General features: G+C 36.7%; 1 protein-coding gene across 2 annotated transcripts; it reads left to right on the top strand.

Moving 5' to 3' along the window:
- The first annotated feature begins 273 nt into the window (after positions 1–273).
- Positions 274–11,326, top strand: LOC135153488 (uncharacterized). 2 transcript variants are annotated; one of them, XM_064096135.1, is made up of 8 exons: positions 274–416; positions 3,214–3,356; positions 3,970–4,054; positions 4,419–4,602; positions 6,310–6,503; positions 6,855–6,978; positions 7,566–7,702; positions 8,571–11,326. In XM_064096135.1, the coding sequence occupies exons 2-8, from the start codon at positions 3,310–3,312 to the stop codon at positions 8,883–8,885; spliced, it is 1,086 nt and encodes a 361-aa protein (XP_063952205.1). In that variant the 5' UTR covers positions 274–416; positions 3,214–3,309; the 3' UTR covers positions 8,886–11,326. The 2 variants fall into 2 exon arrangements, with proteins under 2 accessions (XP_063952205.1, XP_063952206.1); XM_064096136.1 differs by having other exon boundaries at positions 283–416; positions 7,572–7,702.
- The last annotated feature ends 520 nt before the right edge of the window (positions 11,327–11,846 follow it).

Genomic DNA, 11,846 nt, shown 5'->3' with positions numbered 1-11,846 from the left:
ACTTGCCTTAAGAGTCATCATCAAAATGACTGCAATGCAAGTTGAACGGCGGAGGGATATATTACTGTGTGCAGTGTTCAATAATCAATAGTTATTTTGCTAATACTTGTAATGTTGTAATAGCAAACAAATTTAATCAGTGTGAAAGAAACAACATTTTAAAACTTTCCATGTATTTCACTTCATTTGCGTTGTGATATATATTATTTTTATCAAAGAACTATTTTACTTCAGGTCGAATCACTCAATGTATGGTGAGTATGATTTCGAATATCCCGCGCGCGCCGCCGCGTCTCAAGTTAAGTTGCGAATTTTTTACTGCAGTCTACGTCTGCATGCGACCGCTTAGTTGGTGTTGATGATGGAGAGGCTCCTAAATAAGTGGGGATTAGGTGGTTTAGTTGCTGTGTTTGAAGGTAAGAAATTTGTCTTGAGTGTCAAACATATTTGTGTCTTTACTATGTAAACTTACATGATTGTAGTATTTCGTTAAGCTTAAGTAATTTCACAAAATAACACGTTGACATTGGCATTGCCATTGCACTTGCAGTGCATGGCATCATGTAACCCAGAGAGCTCCCGCCCGCGCAGCGGGCGGGAGCCCAGAATCTAAGACTTAGTAACACTTAACATAACAGACATTAATGCTAAGTCAATCGTATTTCAACACTGATTATTCTGAAGTAAAGCGTTCCTGAATAAAATAAACTGCTGAGAATTATACTTATTCATATGAAGATGAAATAGAGGGGACGGACTAGGCCTAAACTTCAACTTTCAAGCTTGAAGTTTGGGCCTAGTCCGTCCCCGCTATTTTCATACCCCATGACTACATCGACAATCTCGCTAGCCGGCTAGCACCGGCGATATCAAAGGCCGGATCCCGCTCTGACCATATCCCTACATTGACCTAAATTTGAATAGGCCTAAAATCGACAGTTTGTCGTAACTAAAAAACAGGAGGTCGGAAACAAGTCCACATCTACCCCTGATAATTGTCTAATCACAATAAAACTGAAATAAAGGTTTACTTTGGACCTACATGAAGCATTCCGATGAATGTCTAGATCTACGACAAACTATAGTCTATATAGACCCCTAGATATAGTATTTTTTGAGAAACTCAATGATCACACTTATTTGGAAGTCAGGCAAAAGAAATATTGAAATTGAGGTTTACATAGTGCGTAATACAGGATGAGCCCCGAACCCCGGCAAACACATTACAATTTGCAAGTGAGATCAAAACATGAAAATGAGCGTAACTTACTTTTATTCCTATGGAATGTCATTAGAATAGTATTGATGTTCCCTCCAAGATTTTCCGCTCCAATGAAGTTCACTCAGAAACCATGATTTCGAACATCAATTCTATAAACAGATAATTAGTCTAGCTATTTCGTTTCAGAAACTTCAAATTCGCAGAGTCCAAAAGAACGACACTTCGCACAGATATCGTAGGGAATTGTGGGACGGAAAAAAATGTTTAATGCATGAGTACATGAATAAAACATTAGCGTTTAATCCAATCATACAAGTGCATTATGCGTATTTTGACGTCATTCTCATGAATAAAACATTGACCCTCCAAAATCATCCTTCAAATTGTCCGCCGGCAGCCATGTTGGCTATGTACAAAACCTATGGGAAATAAAAACACGCGGAAAGAGTTCCCTCTCTAGTATACGTAAGATCGTATCTCTGTGCCTACAACACACAGTACAATGTCCCATACAATGTCTATGTGCTTGTGTGCTTTACGCATACACACAACCCAGTGTGTAAGCACTGCGCGCATATCATATGCAAATAGGTAGACAGGCCAGTCTATTCTCAAGCAGGGTAGAGTTAGTTACTTACAAAGATAATCAAAGAGTTGCCTAAATTTTAGCAATATCAGTTTTAGGAAGAAAACAAACTGAATAATCATGCCTTTAGAATCTATTATAATGCAATGAAAATGATATTTAGCCACTGTATCTTCTGTTTGACATATTTCCCCATTATGTTGATACCCCTATTCCGAAATTGATGAACCTATATGGTATGATAAGTTTATTGAACTTTATTGAACCCTGTATGTCTAGACTATTCCATTTTCAGTTAGGTATGTGGTGCATCATAAATGACTTGGAAGTACTAACAATTGTTTTTCTCACAAGTAAAATGTATTCTTATAACTGCAGGAATTTATTTTTTCATAAAGATGTTATTTCTTAAGATTTATGTCTATCATTCATCCCATGTAAAGCTCCTACAGGTTGCATAGGGCCAATGTCTTATTACTCTGAAATCATATATCCCCATAAGTAAGTGCTGTGTTCCACACTAAGTATAGATTAGACTCTCAAGTTGCCAATGGGAAGAGTGGTCATTGAAATCCTCTCTGACAGGCCCTCTGTCGCGAATGAGTTAAATCGTAAGCACAGCTTACATCGCAAAATTGGATGTTCAGTTGAATTTTTGGACAGTTGAAAATTAACGCAAAAAATTGAATTTTGAAAATGAATAGAGTTTTGTGTCTGATATGAAGACAAATATTGGATTTTGGACCCTGACATTTTTTTTTTATGTTAAGCCAGCATGTACAATTTTGTACGCCAATGTTAAAAAAGACGCGCAAACGTCGTTTTAAATCGTAAGCACAGCTTACATCGCAAAATTGGACGTTCGGTCAGATTTTTGGACAGTTGAAAATTAACGCAAAAAATTGCATTTTGAAAATGAATAGAGTTTTGACAAATAGACAAATATTGGATTTGGGACCCTGAAATTTTTAGAATTGGATGTTTAGAATTGCAAAATTGGACGTTCATTTAAATTTTTGAGAGGACTGCCTTTCAATAAAAAAAAATACTAATCAATAATAAAAACACGATATTTTGAGCAAAATAGGAGTCATGCTGAATAATAGGCCTACAAAATCAGATTGATGTAAACATTTTGTATTTCGTTATTCATTGCACTATACATAATTACATGTACATATCAACTCGTTAACAAAAACTTTTGATAACAAAAAGTATTTTTGTCAAATCTCAAGAAAATGCCTCACATGGTATAAATTTAAACAGTTCTGACAAGAAGTAAATTCTAATTCCCATGTACTTTAACAAGTAACAAATAATTTTTTTCTGGCCTAACTGAAAAAAAAATACTGGTATAATAAAAATAACCGTTCAAATATTTGTTTTTTTCTTTACCAAATTCTAGGACATAAGTGCTATTCTGGAAAAGGCTGCTGGTGGCCAGTCCATTCTCGGTGAACTTGAAGAAGGTGGACCACAGAGTGCCTCTAACAGACGAAAAATGGTGAGAATAGTGGTATCCCACCTCATGGAGAAATATGGAAACAAGTAAGAAAATACTCAAAAATTTCCAAACAACTAACAAAATCAATAGACCAGGGTTGGAGCTTAGACCAGTCAAAAGCTATTTTTCACAAAAGTGGTGAAATGCAGGTTTGCTGTCAGCTTATGCATGCCCTGTCTGGGGATATATGAGGGATGGATATAAGTTCTCAACCTTCAGGTAGAAGGAGAAAAGATAAATTGATGATTTTCATATCCCTGATATGATTCAACAACTCTTAAAATTGGGGGGGGGGGAGTTTCATTATAAAAATTAACTGAAATATTTGCTTTGTTACAAAACTTTGACTGTTTCAGGTTTCTGAAGATAACTTTTCAATAGAAAATGAAAAGACAGTTACAATCAATATTCATCTCCAAACTTGTTCAGATGCATGAGAGTCATGGTGCAGTGACATCACTGGAAGATGATTGCCCTTGCTGTGCTGCTAAAAAGTATGCAGCATAGTTTAAAGGCAGCATGCAGGGAGCATCTGGAAGATGAATGAGTGCAAAATCTATTTACTAATAAAAGACAAATTTGTTCTTATATTATCTTATAGGTATCTGTAGTAGATCATTATTTTTTTCCTTTCTTCTTGGATCTTTATAATAATAGACCATCTGCTGAACAGAAGGTGGGCATGGCAATATCCATGATTCAACAATTTCCAGCACTGAAAGATGTTGAAGGACCTGGTTATGTAAGTATAAGTTTAATCACGTTAAAAGAACATCATTTGAAGCAGAAAATTGTGTTGTTATCAACAAGTTGTTTTTGTCCCATTGTACCCCATGAACAATAACTTTGAACAGAAGAGAAAATACCGGACTCATCTAACGCTTATTGGTGGCATTTCGGTTTCTCTCGTGCCATATTCTTTCTGTTGTTCGATAACAACAATATGCGTTGTCAACTATTTTGCACCATCATAAGTGTTTAAATACTGAATTGAACAAAACTTTTACACTTAAATGTTACACTTTTTTAGGTTGTACTGTAAAGTAGGTGCTGTATATTCACTCATTGCTGTTACATGTATTTCTTTGTATAAATTTCGCACATAGGAAGCATGGTATACACCAGCAGTAGAGGGTGAACATGCAAAGGGCTTCATCGAAGAAAGGTTGAAAAATGTGAGAAAGAGAATGCCAAAGCAAGGGTGGACATCTTTGGAACCTTCAAGTTCAAGTGAGGAGAACCAGAAAGAACCATCAACCAAGGAAAAAATTGAAGAACTAAAATCTAAAGGTATGTTAATGTGCCTAGTTTAAGTTTTGTTGCATGCTTTGTGAACATTGAATGTTTAATTATTACTGGCTCATCTTCAAGTTCAAGTTGGGTTTGGTAGGCTTACTTAATTACAATCTTCAGAATTATCAGATGATTTATAATGTTCCACATTCCACAGGGACCAGTCTTTGGTCTACCAATTTTCACCTCATGATGCTCAGCAGATTGCTTGTGATCAAGTTAGCTCAATCGGTAGGGCATTGTACTCCAGATCTTAAGGTTGTGTGTTCAAGTCCCAGCGCAGCCATGATTTGTATGTTTGATTGAAATTCCCTTGGCCACGGAACTAATTGCTTATTGTCTCAGCTACCGGTATAATATTCGGGGACTCCGAGAGCTGGTCCCAGTTGCAATATTGTTCTTCTAGATGTAGGCTGAATAGGGTTCTGTGCCCAATAGCAGCTGCATCCCTGGATGATGCTAAATGGAGTGTCTTTTGGGTGAAAGTGATCAATGCCATTTCTCTCAAAGTGTGTTGAGGCTGTGAGTTTACGCTTTAAATTTGTAGAGCGCACTTTAAAATCATCTGCATGGTTTTTTTTTTTTTTTGTTGTTGCTTGTAACACTTAATCAACTTGCATCAAAGGCATGTTCCAACCTCTTACAAGAAACCTATAACTAGTTTAGATAAATTTTTACAGGAAGCTTAGTCTGATTCCTGCAGTGCATCTGGTCAGGAACTTACATCCCAGGGGGGGTCTGTCCTCATTGAAAGGGGGGTATCATGCATGACCAAGGACTTGCCAAAAGCATCCTAAACAAGTATTTACAAATGCAAAAATATACACCCTAAATAAGTATGATTATCGTTAATTTGCTACCCTAAGTAAGTAATCCCCAAAGCAAGTAATAACTATTTTCAAACCAAGCAAATAGTGATATATGTTTTGCTTTCCGTGCATGAGGTCGGGCTAATTCAAGTGTTTGCGGGCATATGCAAAGTGTTTTTGGCTGGGATTTGGGAATATTCCATCATTGTGATAAACTGTAGTGTTAAATGAACATGCAATTAGCCCTAAGTACACAGGTAAGGTGAATTTTTTTTTAAGACACTGAATGCGTAACTCATCGGTTTAAAAAAGTGACCCTTTTTCTTGATTTTTGGTGATTTTGAGACCCTATTTAAGTTACGCACGTAACGTGCATGATTGTAAAAAACACCCTTTTTACGTGAATTCTTGGTCAAGCATGATACCCCCCCTTTCAATGAGGACAGACCCCCCCCCCCCCCCCCCGGGACTTACATCAGTGCACTAGATCTTAGGATTGATTGCCGTCAAATTTTAGAGCCTTAAACAGGTGTCACCGGCATGGTGGCCTAGTGGTTAGAGCGTCCGCCTCATGATCGGGGGGTTGTGGGTTTGAACCCCAGCCGGGCCATACCAAAGGCTTTAAAAATGGTACCTACTGCTTTCTTGTCAGGCACTCGACATTAGAAGAATGGAGTAGGGAAGTTAAACACATGGCTACCAGTGGACTAACCCCCTGCTGTAGTTTCTCTACTTTCCAGTAGACATGTGGCCTAGGTTTATTGAAATGGAGATAGGCGCCGCTCTATGGGCCGAAAGGCTTGAGAAGGACTTTAACTTTTTGTAAAAGGTAGTTTAGGGTTTGCTGTAGGTAGCCTACTATTGATTTTGTTTTTTATCACCTTGTCTTTTTCAGAAAAAGATATGGAGCCGGAGAACTTGGAAGAAATGAAGCAATGGCTTCAACATAATAATAGCCCTATCCCTAAAGTGGTGGAATTCATGAAGAAGACTGCACTGAAAAGACAAGAAGAAATTCACTCAGAGAAGAAATCTACCGTGCATGACATCGAGTTGCAATGGCCTGGACTCTTTGATGTCCCTAACATGGTATGGGGTAACTTTTGTTTTCTTGGTTTATGTCAAAAGTACAGTAAAGCATTAATTCTTGAGGTGTGCTTCTCAAAAACCCAAATAAAATTCCTCATTGATCTTTTTTGCCTGCCAGGACCAGTAACAAAAGTCTACCAAATTCTGCCTGTTTTTATTTGGTACTACTGATAATAATATACTTCCCTACATGTATCTTTTGCCAGGTGTCATTAACATAATCAAGGCCTAGCTCCTTGGTTGCTGGATATTCATTTTGCAATTAGACATTACACATGTGCCCACCCCAAAATTACCATACTGAATCAAGGTTTTACAATCCTTCTTTATGCATTTTAATTTGCATCACAGATAGATGGTGATTTCAGAGCAGTTCATGGGGATGTGTCTGACAGATTAATCATGAAATGGACTCAAGAACTGGCAAAAAAACTACTGCAGTATGGAGAAAAGCAAAGTCCACAAGTGCAAGCCGGTACATATTTTCCCCGGGGGGAGGGGCACTCAATATGAAAGTGACGTACGAGTAAGATCACACATCTCGAACATAGGGGTCTTTCGGTGATGCGTTCAAATGAAAAATAGGGGGTCTTTGGGTGACAAATGAAAAATAGGGGGTCTTTGGGTGACAAGTAAAAAAATAGGGTGTCTTTCAGTGACAGTCTAAAATCTGGGTTTTTCGGTGACACACCAAGCTAAAAAATTGGCTCTTTTTTAGTGTGATTAAATGGCATTTTTCTGAAAATCAAAAATTTGGGCAATTTTTGGGTCAGAGAGTGCAAAATTCATGGGTCTTTGGGTGACAGAAAAAAATTGGGTCATCAAATGGAAAAAACGGGGGTCTTTGGGTGACAGCAGTCCAAAAAAGGGGGTCTTTTTGATCGCACATGGTGCGAACTTCAATATTGAGTGCCCCCTCCACCACCACCCCCACCCGGGGTATTTTCTGTAATATTTTGCTTTTCAATAATTTTGTATACTGTTGTAAAAAAGATGCGATTCAGTGTTAAAATATTTACCATGGAATTGCTCTATTTTAATTGAAGTTTGTTTTCCTTTCAGATATAGATGATCAAAGTGCACAGGATGCAGGTCTGACAGCACTGCCCTTGATACTGCCTACAGGAAAACTGTCAAACGCAAAGAAATCCAGGGCTACGGTGAAAGAAGCAATGGAGTCCTTCATTGATTTTCAGCCGGTAAGTATGGAGTAAATTTTAGTGCCTACTAAATGAAATGTTTGGGTATAGAGGTGGGATGCAGATGGGATATATCCAATTGGAGGATGTTTTTGTATATCTTCTTGCACATAAAATGAAAGAAATGCCTCAAGTACTCCATTTGGTTGAAAGTGATATGTAAAGAATGGGACACGTTCATCAAGACAACAACAGTTTGGCTGATGTGATGCTCACACAGTTTGTATTGCATAGATCTGTTTTAATTGTTATCATCGGAGATGCCAGACTTCAGGAAATTTTTTTCAGCATCTCCAGTACAAAACAAGATTAAAAATTCATATTTTCAAGAAATTTTATTAGCGTTTCAGGAAAATGTGACCAAAAAAAGTCACTGGCATCTCTGTATCATTTTGATTATGGCTCGATTAACTGCAGAATTTGCATGCTTGTCGCACTACAACATTTGTAGCACATCCCACATGCAGCCCAAACTTTCCATGTTTGCTAATTGAAGTTCAGCTGACAGGTCCCTAATAGAACTCGACTCTCACTCTACACCTAGATCTGTGATAGATCTTTAGAACTGTGATATAAAGAAAGGTTAAGTTTATATGACAACTTCTATCATGATCATGGTCAAGTTACAGTAGTTACCCTCACTATATAGATTTGACAGACTGACCCATGATGTCAAACGCCAGGCAGTATAGTCAAATATTGTTCCTCGACCAGCAAAGTGTGTGCACACAATGTACATCAGGACCATGCTAAAGCTATATCTATCTACAACCCACTTACCAGTAAGAATTAAGTACGCAGACAGAAAATATCTAGATTTATTTTTTAAATGTAAATTAATCAGTAGATTTATTTTCTCTTTTTACAGATAGGGACAAACCTCCCTCAATACTTGGATGGACTCATGTCAAAGAGGCGGCAACCATTTGTCCTGGCCCTTGGCCCACAGAAAGCGCCAGCACAATATTTTGCTGTGGTTGAGGGCCGTGCCCTTAAGCAAGACAGCCTTCTGAAGGCTGTTGATGTGTGTTTCAAGTTGTTTTATGTACTTGACCTGGAGTATCCATCTGCGTGCTATACTACATGGGAGTTTATTCAAAAAGTTCTGTACCAGGTAAATGCCAAAGACAGGAACACCTCCTCCTGTGTGAGGTCATTAAGGACATATGTCCTTCATACTTAATTTTCAACCATTTAATGGTCAATGTCAGTTCAGCAGAACTCAAAATTCTGATATGTCTCCTAATTTGGATATGTCTGTATGCCATGTATGAAATTTAATACTAAAATGGATTTTACAAGTTCAGGTATCGAGGTACGTCAATTCCTCAAGGCAGCAGCTCCACGTGCGTACTTAAGCAGCACCTTCAATTGCTTGCGTGTGTACGCATGCGCCTTTAGGGTTCCTTTGTGACATCAGATAAATGCGTATCAATTTCACTGCCTATCCTTTTCAAATCTATTTTAGTCATTCGTATACAGGGGGGTACAAAGGGTATCCAAATTCCAATACCACATTTTGACTTTAAATTTTGCAAGCAACAAAACAAACAAAATTGCAAAGTGGCAAGTATGCCAACATTTTCATTTTGTCTGCTAAATACCTCTGCGTTTTAAATTGTATCTCTGCAAATTAATGCTAGTGGCTTTAGAAGATGGGTTTGTGACAAAAAGCTCAAACTTGTCATTTTTGTGGCAAATTATGGTTTTTCGATCAGTTAAATTTATAGACTAGGTTTAAGCCAAAATGTTTGCACAGATAACATTTAATGTACATAAGTTAATCTATAGCAGACACATTAAGCAAGTTTTGACATAATTACCACTGTGTGATATTGTTTTCTTGACATTAATATTCTGGTAGCAGAATTCAAAGACCTTAGCCCTCATTCATTATACTATGCCATTTATTATACTATGCCATAACCAAGGCGCATATCCAAATTGTGATTCGTATTTTGAGTTCCGCGAGTTGATGTTATTTATACCACTGGATGTACTGAACTACATAGGCCCTTCAAACTAGAATTTAATGAAAATGAAAATAATATGCTGAACTGCATACTTATCAATGTTTAGCTTGGGATCATTGTACTAACCTTGGTGTGATTGTGAGAGGAGAGGGTGGCCACTCATGTGTATACTTTAAAAAATGACCCCAAGCTAGGATTCACCAAAAGTGGTCAAATTTACCCCAAACAAGGATTTTAATTGACAAAAAACACCCCAAACAAGGGGTAAAATACCATGTGATCACAAGGTGTGATTGCGCCAGTGAAATGACTAGAATCTATGAATAAGTGATGTAATGTGTGGTAATTGAGTTGTATTGCCTTTTTACAATTGAAGTGTTACAAATAGCAAGTTTTACTTTTACTGATGGAATTATAATACACGGCAAGTTTAAATTTAACTGATATTACTGCAAATAGCAAGTTTGAATTTAACTGATACATTATTAGAATTTGATTAATTTCAACTTTGAATTTAACTGATAGAATGACAACTATTAACTGATTAAAGAAAATGATGTAACTGATAGAATTGTAAATTATAGCAAGTTTCAGTTTAAGAATTGGTGTGACCCTTGGTACATTGCTGTTTGCTGACAAAGCATTTTTCAGATGTTGGACTTGCAGCTACTGCTCCCGAGTTGCAATAGAGTTACATAGAATGTGTAGAAGTATTTCTTTGAAATAGTTACAAATAGAATTTTATAGAGGGAATTTTCCAAAAGGTCCTTCCTGTTCAAAAACCCAATGTAAATACATTAATATGACTTTAAAATGGTACATGTGTAAAACCCATTGAAATGAGCCCGATACATAGTGTTTATGGATCGATCAGCAATACAGCTTGATTGGTGGCGAACACAAGTGAAGAAATTCATGTTTTAATTCGTACTTTTTCGATATGAACTGAAATTGAATTTGTTTTAAATTAATTAAGCAAATTGACTTCCATGTTATCCTGTAACTTATCCAGTATTAATGTACATCAGTGTAAAAAAATTGGGTAAACAGGAATGCAGATGATATGCAGCTTTTCTTGGGGACAATTCATGTAATAACATCTAGGTGTCAGATGTGGTGTATCATATGCGTGTGTAAATGCCATCATTCCATGTGAATCTGATGCAGACACTTTGTAGATGGCATACAGATCTTCAATAGAGAAGATTCATCTTGACAAAACCAATATCAATTACTGACCTGACAGTTTCGGCCATCCTGGTCGAAAGCCATCTTCTCTAGAGGGCGTTCCGACGAGAATTGGATCATAACTGTCAGGTCAGTAATTGATAATTGGTTTTGTCAAGATGAATCTTCTCTATTTATGATGTCAATGCAGTCAAACCAGATGAATTTATTCAAGAAAAAAGCATACAGATCAGATATTTGGCCTACTACCACATCATTGATCAATCAAGGTCAATTATTTGAAAAGCAAATTATAAAATCTGTAATGTCTTAATAATGTTAGAAAATGCTTCAGTGCTTTTCAATTTGACAGTGTACTTTTTAGGATCAAATTTTAAATGTTACCACTCTTGTATTGCTATTTAGTGTTTTGGAAGCATCTAATATGTTCTTTATAAATAAATTATTTGTTTATGCACAATAATCTTTTAGTTTTTGTGTCTAATTAATGTGTTAAGCTTACAAGTAGTCGGATACAACTAACCACTGAAGTCAAAATCTGACTACATTGAAGTTGAAATTGACTACATTGAAGTGAAAGGATGGAGGAATGAAATGACCCTACTGTCTATTGCATTTGACCCCTTTTCATTTAAATGTAGTCAAATTTTGACCTTTTTGTAGTAATTTTTTACTTCATTTGGGTCATTTGTTGACTACCATTGTAGTCAAAATCATTTGACTACATCTAGTGGGTCATAAATGACCCCCATGGGTTCGGTGTATAGTTGACCCTGAGAATGGGGTCAAAAATGACTGTTATAGGGTCATTTTTGACTACCTATTTTTAAGTGTGTAGACAGCGGATAGATAGACGGATATAATTAGATAGATTTAATATAAAAAAAAGTAATTATAATATGTTTTATTTTGGAATATTTTAGCTATAACTTAGTAGAATTCTTATAATTAATCGTTCGCAAGTAAAGAAAGAAAACAAAATC

This window comes from Lytechinus pictus, chromosome 3, assembly GCF_037042905.1.
Source record: "Lytechinus pictus isolate F3 Inbred chromosome 3, Lp3.0, whole genome shotgun sequence".
Taxonomy (NCBI): Eukaryota; Metazoa; Echinodermata; class Echinoidea; order Temnopleuroida; family Toxopneustidae; genus Lytechinus; species Lytechinus pictus.
Note: the sequence above shows the minus strand (reverse complement) of the source record. Positions and strands in the feature narration are given on the sequence as shown.